Raw genomic sequence first — 25,683 nt, forward strand, 5'->3', positions numbered from 1 at the left:
CTATGTACATCAGTGATATTGGCCTGTAGTTTTCTTTCTTTGTGACATCCTTGTCTGGTTTTGGTATCAAGGTGATGGTGGCCTCGTAGAAGGAATTTGGGAGTGTTCCTCCCTCTGCTATATTTTGGAACAGTTTGAGAAGGATAGGTGTTAGTTCTTCACTAAATGTTTGCTAGAATTCGCCTGTGAAGCCATCTGGCCTGGGCTTTTGTTTGTTGGAAGATTTTTAATCACAGTTTCAATTTCAGTGCTTGTCATTGGTCTGTTCATATTTTCTATTTCTTCCTGATTCAGTCTTGGCAGGTTGTGCCTTTCTAAGAATTTGTCCATTTCTTCCAGGTTGTCCATTTTATCGGCATAGAGTTGCTTGTAGTAATCTCTCATGCTCTGTTGTATTTCTGCAGTGTCAGTTGCTACTTCTCCTTTTTCATTTCTAATTCTATTGATTTGAGTCTTCTCCGTCTTTTTCTTGATGGGTCTGGCTAATGGTTTATCAATTTTGTTTATCTTCTTGAAGAACCACCTTTTAGTTTTATTGATCTTTGCTATTGTTTCCTTTATTTCTTTTTCATTTATTTCTGATCTGATTTTTATGATTTCTTTCCTTCTGCTAAATTTGGGTTTTTTTGGTTCTTTCTCTGATTGCTTTAGGTGCAAGGTTAGGTGGTTCATTCGAGATGTTTCCTGGTTCCTAAGGTAGGATTGTATAGCTATAAACTTCCCTCTTAGAACTCTTTTGCTGCATCCCATAGATTTTGGGTCATCGTGTCTCCATTGTCATTTGTTTCTAGGTATTTTTTTATTTCCTCTTTGATTTCTTCACTGATCACTTCGTTATTAAGTTGTGTGTTGTTTAGCCTACATGTGTTTGTATTTTTTACAGATCTTTCCTGTAATTGATACTGGTCTCATGGCTTTGTGGTCGGAAAAGATACTTGATACAATTTCAGTTTTCTTAAATTTACCAAGGCTTGATTTGTGACCCAAGGTATGCTCTCTCATGGGGAATGTTCCATGAGCACTAGAGAAAAATGTGTATTCTGTTGTTTTTGGATGGAATGTCCTATAACTATCAATTAAGTCCATTTTGTTTAATGTATCATTTAAAGCTTGTGTTTCCTTATTTATTTTCATTTTGGATGATCTGTCCATTGGTGAAAGTGGTGTGTTAAAGTCCCCTACTGTGAATGTGTTACTGATTTCCCCTTTTATGGCTGTTAGTATTTGCCTTATGTATTGAGGTGCTGCTATGTTGGGTGCATGAATATTTACAATAGTTGTATCTACTTTTTGGATGGATCCCTTGATCGTTATGTAGTGTCCTTCTTTGTCTCTTCTAATAGTCTCTATTTTAAAGTCTATTTTGTGTGATATGAGAATTGCTACTCCAGCTTTCTTTTGGTTTCCATTTGCATGGAATATCTTTTTCCATCCCCTTACTTGCTGTCTGTATGTGTCTCTAGGTCTGAAGCGGGTCTCTTGGAGACAGCAAATATATGGGTCTTGTTTTTGTATCCATTCAGCCAATCTGTGTCTTTTGGTGGGAGCATTTAGTCCATTTACATTTTTTTAACATGTTTATTGGGGTATAATTGCTTTACAATGGTGTGTTAATTTCTGCTTTATAACAAAATGAATCAGTTGTACATATACATATGTTCCCAAGTCTCTTCCCTCTTGCATCTCCCTCCCTCCCACCCTCCCTATCCCGCCCCTCCAAGCGGTCACAAAGCACCGAGCTGATATCCCCGTACTATGTGGCTGCTTCCCACTAGCTATCTACCTTACGTTTGTTAGTGTATGTATGCCCATGCCTCTCTCTCGCTTTGTCACAGCTCACCCTTCCCCCTCCCCATATCCTCAAGTCCGTTCTGCAGTAGGTCTGTGTCTTTATTTCTGTCTTACCCCTAGGTTCTTCATGACATTTTTTTCCCCTTAAGTTCCATATATATGTGTTAGCATACGGTACTTGTCTTTCTCTTTCTGACTTACTTCACTCTGTATGACAGACTCTAGGTCTATCCACCTCATTACAAATAGCTCAGTTTCGTTTCTTTTTATGGCTGAGTAAAATTCCATTGTATATATGTGCCACATCTTCTTTATCCATTCATTCGATGATGGGCACTTAGGTTGTTTTCATCTCCAGGCTATTGTAAATAGAGCTGCAATGAACATTGTGGTACATGACTCTTTGAATTATGGTTTTCCCAGGGTATATGCCCAGTAGTGGGACTGCTGGGTCATATGGTAGTTCTATTTGTAGTTTTTTAAGGAACCTCCATAATGTTCTCCATAGTGGCTGAACCAATTCACATTCCCACCAGCAGTGCAAGAGTGTTCCCTTTTCTCCACACCCTCTCCAGCCTTTAGTGTTTCTAGAATTTTTGATGATGGCCATTCTGACTGGTGTGAGATGATATCTCATTGTAGTTTTGAATATGCATTTCTCTAATGATTAATGATGTTGAGCATTCTTTCATGTGTTTGTTGGCAGTCTGTATATCTTCTTCGGAGAAATGTCTATTAGGGCTTCTGCCCATTTTTGGATTGGGTTGTTTGTTTTTTTGTTATTGAGCTGCATGAGCTGCTTGTAACTTTTGGAAATTACCCTTTGTCGGTTGCTTAATTTGCAAATATTTTCTGCCATTCTGAGGGTTGTCTTTTGGTCTTGTTTATGGTTTCCGTTGCTGTGCAAAAGCTTTGAAGTTTCGTTAGGTCCCATTTGTTTATTTTTGTTTTTATTTCCATTTCTCTAGGAGGTGGGTCAAAAAGGATCTTGCTGTGATTTATGTCATAGAGTGTTCTGCCTATGTTTTCCTCTAAGAGTTTCATAGTTTTTGGCCTTACATTTAGGTCTTTAATCCATTTTGAGCTTATTTTTGTGTATGGTGTTAGGGAGTGATCTAATCTGATACTTTTCCATGTACCTATCCCGTTTTCCCAGCACCACTTATTGAAGAGGCTGTCCTTTCTCCACTGTACATTCCTGCCTCCTTTATCAAAGATAAGGTGACCATATGTGTGTGGTTTTATCTCTGGGCTTTCTATCCTGTTCCATTGACCTATCTTTCTGTTTCTGTGCCAGTACCGTACTGTCTTGATTACTGTAGCTTTGTAGTATAGTCTGAAGTCAGGGTGCCTGATTCCTCCAGCTCCGTTTTTCGTTCTCAAGATTGCTTTGGCTATTCGGGGTCTTTTGTGTTTCCCTACAAATTGCGAAGTTTTTTGTTCTAGTTCTGTGAAAAATGCCAGTGGTAGTTTGATAGGGATTGCATTGAATCTATAGATTGCTTTGGGTAGTAGAGTCATTTTCACAATGTTGATTCTTCCAATCCAAGAACATGGTATATCTCTCCATCTATTTGTATCATCTTTAATTTCTTTCATCAGTGTCTTATAATTTTCTGCATATAGGTCTTTTGTCTCCTTAGGTAGTTTTATTCCTAGATATTTTATTCTTTTTGTTGCAATGGTAAATGGGAGTTTTTTCTTGATTTCACTTTCAGAATTTTCATCATTAGTGTATAGGAATGCAAGAGAGTTCTGTGCATTAATTTTGTATCCTGCAGCTTTACCAAATTCGTTGATTATCTCTGGTAGTTTTCTGGTAGCATCTTTAGGATTCTCTTTGTATAGTATCATGTCATCTGCAAACAGTGACAGCTTTACTTCTTCTTTTCCGATTTGGATTCCTTTTATTTCCTTTTCTCCTCTGATTGCTGTGGCTAAAACTTCCAAAACTATGTTGAATAAGAATGGTGAGAGTGGGCAACCTTGTCTTGTTCCTGATCTTAGTGGAAATGCTTTCAGTTTTTCACCATTGAGGACGATGTTGGCTGTGGGCTTGTCATATAATGCCTTTATTATGTTGAGGAAAGTTCCCTCTATGCCTACTTTCTGCAAGCTTTTTATCATAAATGGGTGTTGAATTTTGTCAAAAGCTTTCTCTGCATCTATCGAGACGATCATATGGTTTTTCTCCTTCAGTTTGTTAATATGGTGTATTTCACTGATAGATTTGCGTATATTGAAGAATCCTTGCATTCCCGGAATAAACCCCACTTGATCATGGTGTATGATCCTCTTAATGTGCTGTTGGATTCTGTTTGCTAGTATTTTGTTGAGGATTTTTGCAGCTATGTACATCAGTGATATTGGCCTGTAGTTTTCTTTCTTTGTGACATCCTTGTCTGGTTTTGGTATCAAGGTGATGGTGGCCTCGTAGAAGGAATTTGGGAGTGTTCCTCCCTCTGCTATATTTTGGAACAGTTTGAGAAGGATAGGTGTTAGTTCTTCACTAAATGTTTGCTAGAATTCGCCTGTGAAGCCATCTGGCCTGGGCTTTTGTTTGTTGGAAGATTTTTAATCACAGTTTCAATTTCAGTGCTTGTCATTGGTCTGTTCATATTTTCTATTTCTTCCTGATTCAGTCTTGGCAGGTTGTGCCTTTCTAAGAATTTGTCCATTTCTTCCAGGTTGTCCATTTTATCGGCATAGAATTGCTTGTAGTAATCTCTCATGCTCTGTTGTATTTCTGCAGTGTCAGTTGCTACTTCTCCTTTTTCATTTCTAATTCTATTGATTTGAGTCTTCTCCGTCTTTTTCTTGATGGGTCTGGCTAATGGTTTATCAATTTTGTTTATCTTCTTGAAGAACCACCTTTTAGTTTTATTGATCTTTGCTATTGTTTCCTTTATTTCTTTTTCATTTATTTCTGATCTGATTTTTATGATTTCTTTCCTTCTGCTAAATTTGGGTTTTTTTGGTTCTTTCTCTGATTGCTTTAGGTGCAAGGTTAGGTGGTTCATTCGAGATGTTTCCTGGTTCCTAAGGTAGGATTGTATAGCTATAAACTTCCCTCTTAGAACTCTTTTGCTGCATCCCATAGATTTTGGGTCATCGTGTCTCCATTGTCATTTGTTTCTAGGTATTTTTTTATTTCCTCTTTGATTTCTTCACTGATCACTTCGTTATTAAGTTGTGTGTTGTTTAGCCTACATGTGTTTGTATTTTTTACAGATCTTTCCTGTAATTGATACTGGTCTCATGGCTTTGTGGTCGGAAAAGATACTTGATACAATTTCAGTTTTCTTAAATTTACCAAGGCTTGATTTGTGACCCAAGGTATGCTCTCTCATGGGGAATGTTCCATGAGCACTAGAGAAAAATGTGTATTCTGTTGTTTTTGGATGGAATGTCCTATAACTATCAATTAAGTCCATTTTGTTTAATGTATCATTTAAAGCTTGTGTTTCCTTATTTATTTTCATTTTGGATGATCTGTCCATTGGTGAAAGTGGTGTGTTAAAGTCCCCTACTGTGAATGTGTTACTGATTTCCCCTTTTATGGCTGTTAGTATTTGCCTTATGTATTGAGGTGCTGCTATGTTGGGTGCATGAATATTTACAATAGTTGTATCTACTTTTTGGATGGATCCCTTGATCGTTATGTAGTGTCCTTCTTTGTCTCTTCTAATAGTCTCTATTTTAAAGTCTATTTTGTGTGATATGAGAATTGCTACTCCAGCTTTCTTTTGGTTTCCATTTGCATGGAATATCTTTTTCCATCCCCTTACTTGCTGTCTGTATGTGTCTCTAGGTCTGAAGCGGGTCTCTTGGAGACAGCAAATATATGGGTCTTGTTTTTGTATCCATTCAGCCAATCTGTGTCTTTTGGTGGGAGCATTTAGTCCATTTACATTTTTTTAACATGTTTATTGGGGTATAATTGCTTTACAATGGTGTGTTAATTTCTGCTTTATAACAAAATGAATCAGTTGTACATATACATATGTTCCCAAGTCTCTTCCCTCTTGCATCTCCCTCCCTCCCACCCTCCCTATCCCGCCCCTCCAAGCGGTCACAAAGCACCGAGCTGATATCCCCGTACTATGTGGCTGCTTCCCACTAGCTATCTACCTTACGTTTGTTAGTGTATGTATGCCCATGCCTCTCTCTCGCTTTGTCACAGCTCACCCTTCCCCCTCCCCATATCCTCAAGTCCGTTCTGCAGTAGGTCTGTGTCTTTATTTCTGTCTTACCCCTAGGTTCTTCATGACATTTTTTTCCCCTTAAGTTCCATATATATGTGTTAGCATACGGTACTTGTCTTTCTCTTTCTGACTTACTTCACTCTGTATGACAGACTCTAGGTCTATCCACCTCATTACAAATAGCTCAGTTTCGTTTCTTTTTATGGCTGAGTAAAATTCCATTGTATATAAGTGCCACATCTTCTTTATCCATTCATTCGATGATGGGCACTTAGGTTGTTTTCATCTCCAGGCTATTGTAAATAGAGCTGCAATGAACATTGTGGTACATGACTCTTTGAATTATGGTTTTCCCAGGGTATATGCCCAGTAGTGGGACTGCTGGGTCATATGGTAGTTCTATTTGTAGTTTTTTAAGGAACCTCCATAATGTTCTCCATAGTGGCTGAACCAATTCACATTCCCACCAGCAGTGCAAGAGTGTTCCCTTTTCTCCACACCCTCTCCAGCCTTTAGTGTTTCTAGAATTTTTGATGATGGCCATTCTGACTGGTGTGAGATGATATCTCATTGTAGTTTTGAATATGCATTTCTCTAATGATTAATGATGTTGAGCATTCTTTCATGTGTTTGTTGGCAGTCTGTATATCTTCTTTGGAGAAATGTCTATTAGGGCTTCTGCCCATTTTTGGATTGGGTTGTTTGTTTTTTTGTTATTGAGCTGCATGAGCTGCTTGTAACTTTTGGAAATTACCCTTTGTCGGTTGCTTAATTTGCAAATATTTTCTGCCATTCTGAGGGTTGTCTTTTGGTCTTGTTTATGGTTTCCGTTGCTGTGCAAAAGCTTTGAAGTTTCGTTAGGTCCCATTTGTTTATTTTTGTTTTTATTTCCATTTCTCTAGGAGGTGGGTCAAAAAGGATCTTGCTGTGATTTATGTCATAGAGTGTTCTGCCTATGTTTTCCTCTAAGAGTTTCATAGTTTTTGGCCTTACATTTAGGTCTTTAATCCATTTTGAGCTTATTTTTGTGTATGGTGTTAGGGAGTGATCTAATCTGATACTTTTCCATGTACCTATCCCGTTTTCCCAGCACCACTTATTGAAGAGGCTGTCCTTTCTCCACTGTACATTCCTGCCTCCTTTATCAAAGATAAGGTGACCATATGTGTGTGGTTTTATCTCTGGGCTTTCTATCCTGTTCCATTGACCTATCTTTCTGTTTCTGTGCCAGTACCGTACTGTCTTGATTACTGTAGCTTTGTAGTATAGTCTGAAGTCAGGGTGCCTGATTCCTCCAGCTCCGTTTTTCGTTCTCAAGATTGCTTTGGCTATTCGGGGTCTTTTGTGTTTCCCTACAAATTGCGAAATTTTTTGTTCTAGTTCTGTGAAAAATGCCAGTGGTACTTTGATAGGGATTGCATTGAATCTATAGATTGCTTTGGGTAGTAGAGTCATTTTCACAATGTTGATTCTTCCAATCCAAGAACATGGTATATCTCTCCATCTATTTGTATCATCTTTAATTTCTTTCATCAGTGTCTTATAATTTTCTGCATACAGGTCTTTTGTCTCCTTAGGTAGGTTTATTCCAAGATATTTTATTCTTTTTGTTGCAATGGTAAATGGGAGTTTTTTCTTGATTTCACTTTCAGATTTTTCATCATTAGTGTATAGGAATGCAAGAGAGTTCTGTGCATTAATTTTGTATCCTGCAACTTTACCAAATTCGTTGATTATCTCTGGTAGTTTTCTGGTAGCATCTTTAGGATTCTCTTTGTATAGTATCATGTCATCTGCAAACAGTGACAGCTTTACTTCTTCTTTTCCGATTTGGATTCCTTTTATTTCCTTTTCTCCTCTGATTGCTGTGGCTAAAACTTCCAAAACTATGTTGAATAAGAATGGTGAGAGTGGGCAAGCTTGTCTTGTTCCTGATCTTAGTGGAAATGCTTTCAGTTTTTCACCATTGAGGACGATGTTGGCTGTGGGCTTGTCATATAATGCCTTTATTATGTTGAGGAAAGTTCCCTCTATGCCTACTTTCTGCAAGCTTTTTATCATAAATGGGTGTTGAATTTTGTCAGAAGCTTTCTCTGCATCTATCGAGACGATCATATGGTTTTTCTCCTTCAGTTTGTTAATATGGTGTATTTCACTGATAGATTTGCGTATATTGAAGAATCCTTGCATTCCCGGAATAAACCCCACTTGATCATGGTGTATGATCCTCTTAATGTGCTGTTGGATTCTGTTTGCTAGTATTTTGTTGAGGATTTTTGCAGCTATGTACATCAGTGATATTGGCCTGTAGTTTTCTTTCTTTGTGACATCCTTGTCTGGTTTTGGTATCAAGGTGATGGTGGCCTCGTAGAAGGAATTTGGGAGTGTTCCTCCCTCTGCTATATTTTGGAACAGTTTGAGAAGGATAGGTGTTAGTTCTTCACTAAATGTTTGCTAGAATTCGCCTGTGAAGCCATCTGGCCTGGGCTTTTGTTTGTTGGAAGATTTTTAATCACAGTTTCAATTTCAGTGCTTGTCATTGGTCTGTTCATATTTTCTATTTCTTCCTGATTCAGTCTTGGCAGGTTGTGCCTTTCTAAGAATTTGTCCATTTCTTCCAGGTTGTCCATTTTATCGGCATAGAGTTGCTTGTAGTAATCTCTCATGCTCTGTTGTATTTCTGCAGTGTCAGTTGCTACTTCTCCTTTTTCATTTCTAATTCTATTGATTTGAGTCTTCTCCGTCTTTTTCTTGATGAGTCTGGCTAATGGTTTATCAATTTTGTTTATCTTCTTGAAGAACCACCTTTTAGTTTTATTGATCTTTGCTATTGTTTCCTTTATTTCTTTTTCATTTATTTCTGATCTGATTTTTATGATTTCTTTCCTTCTGCTAAATTTGGGTTTTTTTGGTTCTTTCTCTGATTGCTTTAGGTGCAAGGTTAGGTGGTTCATTCGAGATGTTTCCTGGTTCCTAAGGTAGGATTGTATAGCTATAAACTTCCCTCTTAGAACTCTTTTGCTGCATCCCATAGATTTTGGGTCATCGTGTCTCCATTGTCATTTGTTTCTAGGTATTTTTTTATTTCCTCTTTGATTTCTTCACTGATCACTTCGTTATTAAGTTGTGTGTTGTTTAGCCTACATGTGTTTGTATTTTTTACAGATCTTTCCTGTAATTGATACTGGTCTCATGGCTTTGTGGTCGGAAAAGATACTTGATACAATTTCAGTTTTCTTAAATTTACCAAGGCTTGATTTGTGACCCAAGGTATGCTCTCTCATGGGGAATGTTCCATGAGCACTAGAGAAAAATGTGTATTCTGTTGTTTTTGGATGGAATGTCCTATAACTATCAATTAAGTCCATTTTGTTTAATGTATCATTTAAAGCTTGTGTTTCCTTATTTATTTTCATTTTGGATGATCTGTCCATTGGTGAAAGTGGTGTGTTAAAGTCCCCTACTGTGAATGTGTTACTGATTTCCCCTTTTATGGCTGTTAGTATTTGCCTTATGTATTGAGGTGCTGCTATGTTGGGTGCATGAATATTTACAATTGTTGTATCTACTTTTTGGATGGATCCCTTGATCGTTATGTAGTGTCCTTCTTTGTCTCTTCTAATAGTCTCTATTTTAAAGTCTATTTTGTGTGATATGAGAATTGCTACTCCAGCTTTCTTTTGGTTTCCATTTGCATGGAATATCTTTTTCCATCCCCTTACTTGCTGTCTGTATGTGTCTCTAGGTCTGAAGCGGGTCTCTTGGAGACAGCAAATATATGGGTCTTGTTTTTGTATCCATTCAGCCAATCTGTGTCTTTTGGTGGGAGCATTTAGTCCATTTACATTTTTTTTAACATGTTTATTGGGGTATAATTGCTTTACAATGGTGTGTTAATTTCTGCTTTATAACAAAATGAATCAGTTGTACATATACATATGTTCCCAAGTCTCTTCCCTCTTGCATCTCCCTCCCTCCCACCCTCCCTATCCCGCCCCTCCAAGCGGTCACAAAGCACCGAGCTGATATCCCCGTACTATGTGGCTGCTTCCCACTAGCTATCTACCTTACGTTTGTTAGTGTATGTATGCCCATGCCTCTCTCTCGCTTTGTCACAGCTCACCCTTCCCCCTCCCCATATCCTCAAGTCCGTTCTGCAGTAGGTCTGTGTCTTTATTTCTGTCTTACCCCTAGGTTCTTCATGACATTTTTTTCCCCTTAAGTTCCATATATATGTGTTAGCATACGGTACTTGTCTTTCTCTTTCTGACTTACTTCACTCTGTATGACAGACTCTAGGTCTATCCACCTCATTACAAATAGCTCAGTTTCGTTTCTTTTTATGGCTGAGTAAAATTCCATTGTATATATGTGCCACATCTTCTTTATCCATTCATTCGATGATGGGCACTTAGGTTGTTTTCATCTCCAGGCTATTGTAAATAGAGCTGCAATGAACATTGTGGTACATGACTCTTTGAATTATGGTTTTCCCAGGGTATATGCCCAGTAGTGGGATTTCTGGGTCATATGGTAGTTCTATTTGTAGTTTTTTAAGGAACCTCCATAATGTTCTCCATAGTGGCTGAACCAATTCACATTCCCACCAGCAGTGCAAGAGTGTTCCCTTTTCTCCACACCCTCTCCAGCCTTTAGTGTTTCTAGAATTTTTGATGATGGCCATTCTGACTGGTGTGAGATGATATCTCATTGTAGTTTTGAATATGCATTTCTCTAATGATTAATGATGTTGAGCATTCTTTCATGTGTTTGTTGGCAGTCTGTATATCTTCTTTGGAGAAATGTCTATTTAGGGCTTCTGCCCATTTTTGGATTGGGTTGTTTGTTTTTTTGTTACTGAGCTGCATGAGCTGCTTGTAACTTTTGGAAATTACCCTTTGTCGGTTGCTTAATTTGCAAATATTTTCTGCCATTCTGAGGGTTGTCTTTTGGTCTTGTTTATGGTTTCCGTTGCTGTGCAAAAGCTTTGAAGTTTCGTTAGGTCCCATTTGTTTATTTTTGTTTTTATTTCCATTTCTCTAGGAGGTGGGTCAAAAAGGATCTTGCTGTGATTTATGTCATAGAGTGTTCTGCCTATGTTTTCCTCTAAGAGTTTCATAGTTTTTGGCCTTACATTTAGGTCTTTAATCCATTTTGAGCTTATTTTTGTGTATGGTGTTAGGGAGTGATCTAATCTGATACTTTTCCATGTACCTATCCCGTTTTCCCAGCACCACTTATTGAAGAGGCTGTCCTTTCTCCACTGTACATTCCTGCCTCCTTTATCAAAGATAAGGTGACCATATGTGTGTGGTTTTATCTCTGGGCTTTCTATCCTGTTCCATTGACCTATCTTTCTGTTTCTGTGCCAGTACCGTACTGTCTTGATTACTGTAGCTTTGTAGTATAGTCTGAAGTCAGGGTGCCTGATTCCTCCAGCTCCGTTTTTCGTTCTCAAGATTGCTTTGGCTATTCGGGGTCTTTTGTGTTTCCCTACAAATTGCGAAGTTTTTTGTTCTAGTTCTGTGAAAAATGCCAGTGGTAGTTTGATAGGGATTGCATTGAATCTATAGATTGCTTTGGGTAGTAGAGTCATTTTCACAATGTTGATTCTTCCAATCCAAGAACATGGTATATCTCTCCATCTATTTGTATCATCTTTAATTTCTTTCATCAGTGTCTTATAATTTTCTGCATATAGGTCTTTTGTCTCCTTAGGTAGTTTTATTCCTAGATATTTTATTCTTTTTGTTGCAATGGTAAATGGGAGTTTTTTCTTGATTTCACTTTCAGAATTTTCATCATTAGTGTATAGGAATGCAAGAGAGTTCTGTGCATTAATTTTGTATCCTGCAGCTTTACCAAATTCGTTGATTATCTCTGGTAGTTTTCTGGTAGCATCTTTAGGATTCTCTTTGTATAGTATCATGTCATCTGCAAACAGTGACAGCTTTACTTCTTCTTTTCCGATTTGGATTCCTTTTATTTCCTTTTCTCCTCTGATTGCTGTGGCTAAAACTTCCAAAACTATGTTGAATAAGAATGGTGAGAGTGGGCAACCTTGTCTTGTTCCTGATCTTAGTGGAAATGCTTTCAGTTTTTCACCATTGAGGACGATGTTGGCTGTGGGCTTGTCATATAATGCCTTTATTATGTTGAGGAAAGTTCCCTCTATGCCTACTTTCTGCAAGCTTTTTATCATAAATGGGTGTTGAATTTTGTCAAAAGCTTTCTCTGCATCTATCGAGACGATCATATGGTTTTTCTCCTTCAGTTTGTTAATATGGTGTATTTCACTGATAGATTTGCGTATATTGAAGAATCCTTGCATTCCCGGAATAAACCCCACTTGATCATGGTGTATGATCCTCTTAATGTGCTGTTGGATTCTGTTTGCTAGTATTTTGTTGAGGATTTTTGCAGCTATGTACATCAGTGATATTGGCCTGTAGTTTTCTTTCTTTGTGACATCCTTGTCTGGTTTTGGTATCAAGGTGATGGTGGCCTCGTAGAAGGAATTTGGGAGTGTTCCTCCCTCTGCTATATTTTGGAACAGTTTGAGAAGGATAGGTGTTAGTTCTTCACTAAATGTTTGCTAGAATTCGCCTGTGAAGCCATCTGGCCTGGGCTTTTGTTTGTTGGAAGATTTTTAATCACAGTTTCAATTTCAGTGCTTGTCATTGGTCTGTTCATATTTTCTATTTCTTCCTGATTCAGTCTTGGCAGGTTGTGCCTTTCTAAGAATTTGTCCATTTCTTCCAGGTTGTCCATTTTATCGGCATAGAGTTGCTTGTAGTAATCTCTCATGCTCTGTTGTATTTCTGCAGTGTCAGTTGCTACTTCTCCTTTTTCATTTCTAATTCTATTGATTTGAGTCTTCTCCGTCTTTTTCTTGATGGGTCTGGCTAATGGTTTATCAATTTTGTTTATCTTCTTGAAGAACCACCTTTTAGTTTTATTGATCTTTGCTATTGTTTCCTTTATTTCTTTTTCATTTATTTCTGATCTGATTTTTATGATTTCTTTCCTTCTGCTAAATTTGGGTTTTTTTGGTTCTTTCTCTGATTGCTTTAGGTGCAAGGTTAGGTGGTTCATTCGAGATGTTTCCTGGTTCCTAAGGTAGGATTGTATAGCTATAAACTTCCCTCTTAGAACTCTTTTGCTGCATCCCATAGATTTTGGGTCATCGTGTCTCCATTGTCATTTGTTTCTAGGTATTTTTTTATTTCCTCTTTGATTTCTTCACTGATCACTTCGTTATTAAGTTGTGTGTTGTTTAGCCTACATGTGTTTGTATTTTTTACAGATCTTTCCTGTAATTGATACTGGTCTCATGGCTTTGTGGTCGGAAAAGATACTTGATACAATTTCAGTTTTCTTAAATTTACCAAGGCTTGATTTGTGACCCAAGGTATGCTCTCTCATGGGGAATGTTCCATGAGCACTAGAGAAAAATGTGTATTCTGTTGTTTTTGGATGGAATGTCCTATAACTATCAATTAAGTCCATTTTGTTTAATGTATCATTTAAAGCTTGTGTTTCCTTATTTATTTTCATTTTGGATGATCTGTCCATTGGTGAAAGTGGTGTGTTAAAGTCCCCTACTGTGAATGTGTTACTGATTTCCCCTTTTATGGCTGTTAGTATTTGCCTTATGTATTGAGGTGCTGCTATGTTGGGTGCATGAATATTTACAATTGTTGTATCTACTTTTTGGATGGATCCCTTGATCGTTATGTAGTGTCCTTCTTTGTCTCTTCTAATAGTCTCTATTTTAAAGTCTATTTTGTGTGATATGAGAATTGCTACTCCAGCTTTCTTTTGGTTTCCATTTGCATGGAATATCTTTTTCCATCCCCTTACTTGCTGTCTGTATGTGTCTCTAGGTCTGAAGCGGGTCTCTTGGAGACAGCAAATATATGGGTCTTGTTTTTGTATCCATTCAGCCAATCTGTGTCTTTTGGTGGGAGCATTTAGTCCATTTACATTTTTTTTAACATGTTTATTGGGGTATAATTGCTTTACAATGGTGTGTTAATTTCTGCTTTATAACAAAATGAATCAGTTGTACATATACATATGTTCCCAAGTCTCTTCCCTCTTGCATCTCCCTCCCTCCCACCCTCCCTATCCCGCCCCTCCAAGCGGTCACAAAGCACCGAGCTGATATCCCCGTACTATGTGGCTGCTTCCCACTAGCTATCTACCTTACGTTTGTTAGTGTATGTATGCCCATGCCTCTCTCTCGCTTTGTCACAGCTCACCCTTCCCCCTCCCCATATCCTCAAGTCCGTTCTGCAGTAGGTCTGTGTCTTTATTTCTGTCTTACCCCTAGGTTCTTCATGACATTTTTTTCCCCTTAAGTTCCATATATATGTGTTAGCATACGGTACTTGTCTTTCTCTTTCTGACTTACTTCACTCTGTATGACAGACTCTAGGTCTATCCACCTCATTACAAATAGCTCAGTTTCGTTTCTTTTTATGGCTGAGTAAAATTCCATTGTATATATGTGCCACATCTTCTTTATCCATTCATTCGATGATGGGCACTTAGGTTGTTTTCATCTCCAGGCTATTGTAAATAGAGCTGCAATGAACATTGTGGTACATGACTCTTTGAATTATGGTTTTCCCAGGGTATATGCCCAGTAGTGGGATTTCTGGGTCATATGGTAGTTCTATTTGTAGTTTTTTAAGGAACCTCCATAATGTTCTCCATAGTGGCTGAACCAATTCACATTCCCACCAGCAGTGCAAGAGTGTTCCCTTTTCTCCACACCCTCTCCAGCCTTTAGTGTTTCTAGAATTTTTGATGATGGCCATTCTGACTGGTGTGAGATGATATCTCATTGTAGTTTTGAATATGCATTTCTCTAATGATTAATGATGTTGAGCATTCTTTCATGTGTTTGTTGGCAGTCTGTATATCTTCTTTGGAGAAATGTCTATTTAGGGCTTCTGCCCATTTTTGGATTGGGTTGTTTGTTTTTTTGTTACTGAGCTGCATGAGCTGCTTGTAACTTTTGGAAATTACCCTTTGTCGGTTGCTTAATTTGCAAATATTTTCTGCCATTCTGAGGGTTGTCTTTTGGTCTTGTTTATGGTTTCCGTTGCTGTGCAAAAGCTTTGAAGTTTCGTTAGGTCCCATTTGTTTATTTTTGTTTTTATTTCCATTTCTCTAGGAGGTGGGTCAAAAAGGATCTTGCTGTGATTTATGTCATAGAGTGTTCTGCCTATGTTTTCCTCTAAGAGTTTCATAGTTTTTGGCCTTACATTTAGGTCTTTAATCCATTTTGAGCTTATTTTTGTGTATGGTGTTAGGGAGTGATCTAATCTGATACTTTTCCATGTACCTATCCCGTTTTCCCAGCACCACTTATTGAAGAGGCTGTCCTTTCTCCACTGTACATTCCTGCCTCCTTTATCAAAGATAAGGTGACCATATGTGTGTGGTTTTATCTCTGGGCTTTCTATCCTGTTCCATTGACCTATCTTTCTGTTTCTGTGCCAGTACCGTACTGTCTTGATTACTGTAGCTTTGTAGTATAGTCTGAAGTCAGGGTGCCTGATTCCTCCAGCTCCGTTTTTCGTTCTCAAGATTGCTTTGGCTATTCGGGGTCTTTTGTGTTTCCCTACAAATTGCGAAGTTTTTTGTTCTAGTTCTGTGAAAAATGCCAGTGGTAGTTTGATAGGGATTGCATTGAATCTATAGATTGCTTTGGGTAGTAGAGTCATTTTCACAATGTTGATTCTTCCAATCCAAGAACATGGTATATCTCTCCATCTATTTGTATCATCTTTAATTTCTTTCATCAGTGTCTTATAATTTTCTGCATATAGGTCTTTTGTCTCCTTAGGTAGTTTTATTCCTAGATATTTTATTCTTTTTGTTGCAATGGTAAATGGGAGTTTTTTCTTGATTTCACTTTCAGAATTTTCATCATTAGTGTATAGGAATGCAAGAGAGTTCTGTGCATTAATTTTGTATCCTGCAGCTTTACCAAATTCGTTGATTATCTCTGGTAGTTTTCTGGTAGCATCTTTAGGATTCTCTTTGTATAGTATCATGTCATCTGCAAACAGTGACAGCTTTACTTCTTCTTTTCCGATTTGGATTCCTTTTATTTCCTTTTCTCCTCTGATTGCTGTGGCTAAAACTTCCAAAACTATGTTGAATAAGAATGGTGAGAGTGGGCAACCTTGTCTTGTTCCTGATCTTAGTGGAAATGCTTTCAGTTTTTCACCATTGAGGACGATGTTGGCTGTGGGCTTGTCATATAATGCCTTTATTATGTTGAGGAAAGTTCCCTCTATGCCTACTTTCTGCAAGCTTTTTATCATAAATGGGTGTTGAATTTTGTCAAAAGCTTTCTCTGCATCTATCGAGACGATCATATGGTTTTTCTCCTTCAGTTTGTTAATATGGTGTATTTCACTGATAGATTTGCGTATATTGAAGAATCCTTGCATTCCCGGAATAAACCCCACTTGATCATGGTGTATGATCCTCTTAATGTGCTGTTGGATTCTGTTTGCTAGTATTTTGTTGAGGATTTTTGCAGCTATGTACATCAGTGATATTGGCCTGTAGTTTTCTTTCTTTGTGACATCCTTGTCTGGTTTTGGTATCAAGGTGATGGTGGCCTCGTAGAAGGAATTTGGGAGTGTTCCTCCCTCTGCTATATTTTGGAACAGTTTGAGAAGGATAGGTGTTAGTTCTTCACTAAATGTTTGCTAGAATTCGCCTGTGAAGCCATCTGGCCTGGGCTTTTGTTTGTTGGAAGATTTTTAATCACAGTTTCAATTTCAGTGCTTGTCATTGGTCTGTTCATATTTTCTATTTCTTCCTGATTCAGTCTTGGCAGGTTGTGCCTTTCTAAGAATTTGTCCATTTCTTCCAGGTTGTCCATTTTATCGGCATAGAATTGCTTGTAGTAATCTCTCATGCTCTGTTGTATTTCTGCAGTGTCAGTTGCTACTTCTCCTTTTTCATTTCTAATTCTATTGATTTGAGTCTTCTCCGTCTTTTTCTTGATGGGTCTGGCTAATGGTTTATCAATTTTGTTTATCTTCTTGAAGAACCACCTTTTAGTTTTATTGATCTTTGCTATTGTTTCCTTTATTTCTTTTTCATTTATTTCTGATCTGATTTTTATGATTTCTTTCCTTCTGCTAAATTTGGGTTTTTTTGGTTCTTTCTCTGATTGCTTTAGGTGCAAGGTTAGGTGGTTCATTCGAGATGTTTCCTGGTTCCTAAGGTAGGATTGTATAGCTATAAACTTCCCTCTTAGAACTCTTTTGCTGCATCCCATAGATTTTGGGTCATCGTGTCTCCATTGTCATTTGTTTCTAGGTATTTTTTTATTTCCTCTTTGATTTCTTCACTGATCACTTCGTTATTAAGTTGTGTGTTGTTTAGCCTACATGTGTTTGTATTTTTTACAGATCTTTCCTGTAATTGATACTGGTCTCATGGCTTTGTGGTCGGAAAAGATACTTGATACAATTTCAGTTTTCTTAAATTTACCAAGGCTTGATTTGTGACCCAAGGTATGCTCTCTCATGGGGAATGTTCCATGAGCACTAGAGAAAAATGTGTATTCTGTTGTTTTTGGATGGAATGTCCTATAACTATCAATTAAGTCCATTTTGTTTAATGTATCATTTAAAGCTTGTGTTTCCTTATTTATTTTCATTTTGGATGATCTGTCCATTGGTGAAAGTGGTGTGTTAAAGTCCCCTACTGTGAATGTGTTACTGATTTCCCCTTTTATGGCTGTTAGTATTTGCCTTATGTATTGAGGTGCTGCTATGTTGGGTGCATGAATATTTACAATAGTTGTATCTACTTTTTGGATGGATCCCTTGATCGTTATGTAGTGTCCTTCTTTGTCTCTTCTAATAGTCTCTATTTTAAAGTCTATTTTGTGTGATATGAGAATTGCTACTCCAGCTTTCTTTTGGTTTCCATTTGCATGGAATATCTTTTTCCATCCCCTTACTTGCTGTCTGTATGTGTCTCTAGGTCTGAAGCGGGTCTCTTGGAGACAGCAAATATATGGGTCTTGTTTTTGTATCCATTCAGCCAATCTGTGTCTTTTGGTGGGAGCATTTAGTCCATTTACATTTTTTTAACATGTTTATTGGGGTATAATTGCTTTACAATGGTGTGTTAATTTCTGCTTTATAACAAAATGAATCAGTTGTACATATACATATGTTCCCAAGTCTCTTCCCTCTTGCATCTCCCTCCCTCCCACCCTCCCTATCCCGCCCCTCCAAGCGGTCACAAAGCACCGAGCTGATATCCCCGTACTATGTGGCTGCTTCCCACTAGCTATCTACCTTACGTTTGTTAGTGTATGTATGCCCATGCCTCTCTCTCGCTTTGTCACAGCTCACCCTTCCCCCTCCCCATATCCTCAAGTCCGTTCTGCAGTAGGTCTGTGTCTTTATTTCTGTCTTACCCCTAGGTTCTTCATGACATTTTTTTCCCCTTAAGTTCCATATATATGTGTTAGCATACGGTACTTGTCTTTCTCTTTCTGACTTACTTCACTCTGTATGACAGACTCTAGGTCTATCCACCTCATTACAAATAGCTCAGTTTCGTTTCTTTTTATGGCTGAGTAAAATTCCATTGTATATAAGTGCCACATCTTCTTTATCCATTCATTCGATGATGGGCACTTAGGTTGTTTTCATCTCCAGGCTATTGTAAATAGAGCTGCAATGAACATTGTGGTACATGACTCTTTGAATTATGGTTTTCCCAGGGTATATGCCCAGTAGTGGGACTGCTGGGTCATATGGTAGTTCTATTTGTAGTTTTTTAAGGAACCTCCATAATGTTCTCCATAGTGGCTGAACCAATTCACATTCCCACCAGCAGTGCAAGAGTGTTCCCTTTTCTCCACACCCTCTCCAGCCTTTAGTGTTTCTAGAATTTTTGATGATGGCCATTCTGACTGGTGTGAGATGATATCTCATTGTAGTTTTGAATATGCATTTCTCTAATGATTAATGATGTTGAGCATTCTTTCATGTGTTTGTTGGCAGTCTGTATATCTTCTTTGGAGAAATGTCTATTAGGGCTTCTGCCCATTTTTGGATTGGGTTGTTTGTTTTTTTGTTATTGAGCTGCATGAGCTGCTTGTAACTTTTGGAAATTACCCTTTGTCGGTTGCTTAATTTGCAAATATTTTCTGCCATTCTGAGGGTTGTCTTTTGGTCTTGTTTATGGTTTCCGTTGCTGTGCAAAAGCTTTGAAGTTTCGTTAGGTCCCATTTGTTTATTTTTGTTTTTATTTCCATTTCTCTAGGAGGTGGGTCAAAAAGGATCTTGCTGTGATTTATGTCATAGAGTGTTCTGCCTATGTTTTCCTCTAAGAGTTTCATAGTTTTTGGCCTTACATTTAGGTCTTTAATCCATTTTGAGCTTATTTTTGTGTATGGTGTTAGGGAGTGATCTAATCTGATACTTTTCCATGTACCTATCCCGTTTTCCCAGCACCACTTATTGAAGAGGCTGTCCTTTCTCCACTGTACATTCCTGCCTCCTTTATCAAAGATAAGGTGACCATATGTGTGTGGTTTTATCTCTGGGCTTTCTATCCTGTTCCATTGACCTATCTTTCTGTTTCTGTGCCAGTACCGTACTGTCTTGATTACTGTAGCTTTGTAGTATAGTCTGAAGTCAGGGTGCCTGATTCCTCCAGCTCCGTTTTTCGTTCTCAAGATTGCTTTGGCTATTCGGGGTCTTTTGTGTTTCCCTACAAATTGCGAAATTTTTTGTTCTAGTTCTGTGAAAAATGCCAGTGGTACTTTGATAGGGATTGCATTGAATCTATAGATTGCTTTGGGTAGTAGAGTCATTTTCACAATGTTGATTCTTCCAATCCAAGAACATGGTATATCTCTCCATCTATTTGTATCATCTTTAATTTCTTTCATCAGTGTCTTATAATTTTCTGCATACAGGTCTTTTGTCTCCTTAGGTAGGTTTATTCCAAGATATTTTATTCTTTTTGTTGCAATGGTAAATGGGAGTTTTTTCTTGATTTCACTTTCAGATTTTTCATCATTAGTGTATAGGAATGCAAGAGAGTTCTGTGCATTAATTTTGTATCCTGCAACTTTACCAAATTCGTTGATTATCTCTGGTAGTTTTCTGGTAGCATCTTTAGGATTCTCTTTGTATAGTATCATGTCATCTGCAAACAGTGACAGCTTTACTTCTTCTTTTCCGATTTGGATTCCTTTTATTTCCTTTTCTCCTCTGATTGCTGTGGCTAAAACTTCCAAAACTATGTTGAATAAGAATGGTGAGAGTGGGCAAGCTTGTCTTGTTCCTGATCTTAGTGGAAATGCTTTCAGTTTTTCACCATTGAGGACGATGTTGGCTGTGGGCTTGTCATATAATGCCTTTATTATGTTGAGGAAAGTTCCCTCTATGCCTACTTTCTGCAAGCTTTTTATCATAAATGGGTGTTGAATTTTGTCAGAAGCTTTCTCTGCATCTATCGAGACGATCATATGGTTTTTCTCCTTCAGTTTGTTAATATGGTGTATTTCACTGATAGATTTGCGTATATTGAAGAATCCTTGCATTCCCGGAATAAACCCCACTTGATCATGGTGTATGATCCTCTTAATGTGCTGTTGGATTCTGTTTGCTAGTATTTTGTTGAGGATTTTTGCAGCTATGTACATCAGTGATATTGGCCTGTAGTTTTCTTTCTTTGTGACATCCTTGTCTGGTTTTGGTATCAAGGTGATGGTGGCCTCGTAGAAGGAATTTGGGAGTGTTCCTCCCTCTGCTATATTTTGGAACAGTTTGAGAAGGATAGGTGTTAGTTCTTCACTAAATGTTTGCTAGAATTCGCCTGTGAAGCCATCTGGCCTGGGCTTTTGTTTGTTGGAAGATTTTTAATCACAGTTTCAATTTCAGTGCTTGTCATTGGTCTGTTCATATTTTCTATTTCTTCCTGATTCAGTCTTGGCAGGTTGTGCCTTTCTAAGAATTTGTCCATTTCTTCCAGGTTGTCCATTTTATCGGCATAGAGTTGCTTGTAGTAATCTCTCATGCTCTGTTGTATTTCTGCAGTGTCAGTTGCTACTTCTCCTTTTTCATTTCTAATTCTATTGATTTGAGTCTTCTCCGTCTTTTTCTTGATGAGTCTGGCTAATGGTTTATCAATTTTGTTTATCTTCTTGAAGAACCACCTTTTAGTTTTATTGATCTTTGCTATTGTTTCCTTTATTTCTTTTTCATTTATTTCTGATCTGATTTTTATGATTTCTTTCCTTCTGCTAAATTTGGGTTTTTTTGGTTCTTTCTCTGATTGCTTTAGGTGCAAGGTTAGGTGGTTCATTCGAGATGTTTCCTGGTTCCTAAGGTAGGATTGTATAGCTATAAACTTCCCTCTTAGAACTCTTTTGCTGCATCCCATAGATTTTGGGTCATCGTGTCTCCATTGTCATTTGTTTCTAGGTATTTTTTTATTTCCTCTTTGATTTCTTCACTGATCACTTCGTTATTAAGTTGTGTGTTGTTTAGCCTACATGTGTTTGTATTTTTTACAGATCTTTCCTGTAATTGATACTGGTCTCATGGCTTTGTGGTCGGAAAAGATACTTGATACAATTTCAGTTTTCTTAAATTTACCAAGGCTTGATTTGTGACCCAAGGTATGCTCTCTCATGGGGAATGTTCCATGAGCACTAGAGAAAAATGTGTATTCTGTTGTTTTTGGATGGAATGTCCTATAACTATCAATTAAGTCCATTTTGTTTAATGTATCATTTAAAGCTTGTGTTTCCTTATTTATTTTCATTTTGGATGATCTGTCCATTGGTGAAAGTGGTGTGTTAAAGTCCCCTACTGTGAATGTGTTACTGATTTCCCCTTTTATGGCTGTTAGTATTTGCCTTATGTATTGAGGTGCTGCTATGTTGGGTGCATGAATATTTACAATTGTTGTATCTACTTTTTGGATGGATCCCTTGATCGTTATGTAGTGTCCTTCTTTGTCTCTTCTAATAGTCTCTATTTTAAAGTCTATTTTGTGTGATATGAGAATTGCTACTCCAGCTTTCTTTTGGTTTCCATTTGCATGGAATATCTTTTTCCATCCCCTTACTTGCTGTCTGTATGTGTCTCTAGGTCTGAAGCGGGTCTCTTGGAGACAGCAAATATATGGGTCTTGTTTTTGTATCCATTCAGCCAATCTGTGTCTTTTGGTGGGAGCATTTAGTCCATTTACATTTTTTTTAACATGTTTATTGGGGTATAATTGCTTTACAATGGTGTGTTAATTTCTGCTTTATAACAAAATGAATCAGTTGTACATATACATATGTTCCCAAGTCTCTTCCCTCTTGCATCTCCCTCCCTCCCACCCTCCCTATCCCGCCCCTCCAAGCGGTCACAAAGCACCGAGCTGATATCCCCGTACTATGTGGCTGCTTCCCACTAGCTATCTACCTTACGTTTGTTAGTGTATGTATGCCCATGCCTCTCTCTCGCTTTGTCACAGCTCACCCTTCCCCCTCCCCATATCCTCAAGTCCGTTCTGCAGTAGGTCTGTGTCTTTATTTCTGTCTTACCCCTAGGTTCTTCATGACATTTTTTTCCCCTTAAGTTCCATATATATGTGTTAGCATACGGTACTTGTCTTTCTCTTTCTGACTTACTTCACTCTGTATGACAGACTCTAGGTCTATCCACCTCATTACAAATAGCTCAGTTTCGTTTCTTTTTATGGCTGAGTAAAATTCCATTGTATATATGTGCCACATCTTCTTTATCCATTCATTCGATGATGGGCACTTAGGTTGTTTTCATCTCCAGGCTATTGTAAATAGAGCTGCAATGAACATTGTGGTACATGACTCTTTGAATTATGGTTTTCCCAGGGTATATGCCCAGTAGTGGGACTGCTGGGTCATATGGTAGTTCTATTTGTAGTTTTTTAAGGAACCTCCATAATGTTCTCCATAGTGGCTGAACCAATTCACATTCCCACCAGCAGTGCAAGAGTGTTCCCTTTTCTCCACACCCTCTCCAGCCTTTAGTGTTTCTAGAATTTTTGATGATGGCCATTCTGACTGGTGTGAGATGATATCTCATTGTAGTTTTGAATATGCATTTCTCTAATGATTAATGATGTTGAGCATTCTTTCATGTGTTTGTTGGCAGTCTGTATATCTTCTTCGGAGAAATGTCTATTAGGGCTTCTGCCCATTTTTGGATTGGGTTGTTTGTTTTTTTGTTATTGAGCTGCATGAGCTGCTTGTAACTTTTGGAAATTACCCTTTGTCGGTTGCTTAATTTGCAAATATTTTCTGCCATTCTGAGGGTTGTCTTTTGGTCTTGTTTATGGTTTCCGTTGCTGTGCAAAAGCTTTGAAGTTTCGTTAGGTCCCATTTGTTTATTTTTGTTTTTATTTCCATTTCTCTAGGAGGTGGGTCAAAAAGGATCTTGCTGTGATTTATGTCATAGAGTGTTCTGCCTATGTTTTCCTCTAAGAGTTTCATAGTTTTTGGCCTTACATTTAGGTCTTTAATCCATTTTGAGCTTATTTTTGTGTATGGTGTTAGGGAGTGATCTAATCTGATACTTTTCCATGTACCTATCCCGTTTTCCCAGCACCACTTATTGAAGAGGCTGTCCTTTCTCCACTGTACATTCCTGCCTCCTTTATCAAAGATAAGGTGACCATATGTGTGTGGTTTTATCTCTGGGCTTTCTATCCTGTTCCATTGACCTATCTTTCTGTTTCTGTGCCAGTACCGTACTGTCTTGATTACTGTAGCTTTGTAGTATAGTCTGAAGTCAGGGTGCCTGATTCCTCCAGCTCCGTTTTTCGTTCTCAAGATTGCTTTGGCTATTCGGGGTCTTTTGTGTTTCCCTACAAATTGCGAAGTTTTTTGTTCTAGTTCTGTGAAAAATGCCAGTGGTAGTTTGATAGGGATTGCATTGAATCTATAGATTGCTTTGGGTAGTAGAGTCATTTTCACAATGTTGATTCTTCCAATCCAAGAACATGGTATATCTCTCCATCTATTTGTATCATCTTTAATTTCTTTCATCAGTGTCTTATAATTTTCTGCATATAGGTCTTTTGTCTCCTTAGGTAGTTTTATTCCTAGATATTTTATTCTTTTTGTTGCAATGGTAAATGGGAGTTTTTTCTTGATTTCACTTTCAGAATTTTCATCATTAGTGTATAGGAATGCAAGAGAGTTCTGTGCATTAATTTTGTATCCTGCAGCTTTACCAAATTCGTTGATTATCTCTGGTAGTTTTCTGGTAGCATCTTTAGGATTCTCTTTGTATAGTATCATGTCATCTGCAAACAGTGACAGCTTTACTTCTTCTTTTCCGATTTGGATTCCTTTTATTTCCTTTTCTCCTCTGATTGCTGTGGCTAAAACTTCCAAAACTATGTTGAATAAGAATGGTGAGAGTGGGCAACCTTGTCTTGTTCCTGATCTTAGTGGAAATGCTTTCAGTTTTTCACCATTGAGGACGATGTTGGCTGTGGGCTTGTCATATAATGCCTTTATTATGTTGAGGAAAGTTCCCTCTATGCCTACTTTCTGCAAGCTTTTTATCATAAATGGGTGTTGAATTTTGTCAAAAGCTTTCTCTGCATCTATCGAGACGATCATATGGTTTTTCTCCTTCAGTTTGTTAATATGGTGTATTTCACTGATAGATTTGCGTATATTGAAGAATCCTTGCATTCCCGGAATAAACCCCACTTGATCATGGTGTATGATCCTCTTAATGTGCTGTTGGATTCTGTTTGCTAGTATTTTGTTGAGGATTTTTGCAGCTATGTACATCAGTGATATTGGCCTGTAGTTTTCTTTCTTTGTGACATCCTTGTCTGGTTTTGGTATCAAGGTGATGGTGGCCTCGTAGAAGGAATTTGGGAGTGTTCCTCCCTCTGCTATATTTTGGAACAGTTTGAGAAGGATAGGTGTTAGTTCTTCACTAAATGTTTGCTAGAATTCGCCTGTGAAGCCATCTGGCCTGGGCTTTTGTTTGTTGGAAGATTTTTAATCACAGTTTCAATTTCAGTGCTTGTCATTGGTCTGTTCATATTTTCTATTTCTTCCTGATTCAGTCTTGGCAGGTTGTGCCTTTCTAAGAATTTGTCCATTTCTTCCAGGTTGTCCATTTTATCGGCATAGAGTTGCTTGTAGTAATCTCTCATGCTCTGTTGTATTTCTGCAGTGTCAGTTGCTACTTCTCCTTTTTCATTTCTAATTCTATTGATTTGAGTCTTCTCCGTCTTTTTCTTGATGGGTCTGGCTAATGGTTTATCAATTTTGTTTATCTTCTTGAAGAACCACCTTTTAGTTTTATTGATCTTTGCTATTGTTTCCTTTATTTCTTTTTCATTTATTTCTGATCTGATTTTTATGATTTCTTTCCTTCTGCTAAATTTGGGTTTTTTTGGTTCTTTCTCTGATTGCTTTAGGTGCAAGGTTAGGTGGTTCATTCGAGATGTTTCCTGGTTCCTAAGGTAGGATTGTATAGCTATAAACTTCCCTCTTAGAACTCTTTTGCTGCATCCCATAGATTTTGGGTCATCGTGTCTCCATTGTCATTTGTTTCTAGGTATTTTTTTATTTCCTCTTTGATTTCTTCACTGATCACTTCGTTATTAAGTT

At 37.8% G+C, this 25,683-nt stretch overlaps 1 protein-coding gene across 2 annotated transcripts in view; it reads left to right on the top strand.

Annotated features, from left to right (window-relative positions):
* The window catches only part of BET1 (Bet1 golgi vesicular membrane trafficking protein), a 72,833-nt gene that overhangs the window by 11,909 nt on the left and 35,241 nt on the right, over positions 1 to 25,683 (top strand). Inside the window, exon 4 of one of the 2 annotated variants that reach the window (XM_079931252.1) lies at positions 884 to 3,207. The exons of the other annotated variant lie outside the window; for it this stretch is intronic. Within the exon in view, the coding sequence (XP_079787378.1) occupies positions 884 to 982 (99 nt within the window). The 3' untranslated portion in view covers positions 983 to 3,207. Of the gene's footprint in view, positions 1 to 883; positions 3,208 to 25,683 lie in introns of those variants that run through there. 2 annotated transcript variants of the gene reach the window in all.

Source organism: Stenella coeruleoalba, assembly GCF_951394435.1.
Source record: "Stenella coeruleoalba genome assembly, chromosome: 9".
Taxonomy (NCBI): Eukaryota; Metazoa; Chordata; class Mammalia; order Artiodactyla; family Delphinidae; genus Stenella; species Stenella coeruleoalba.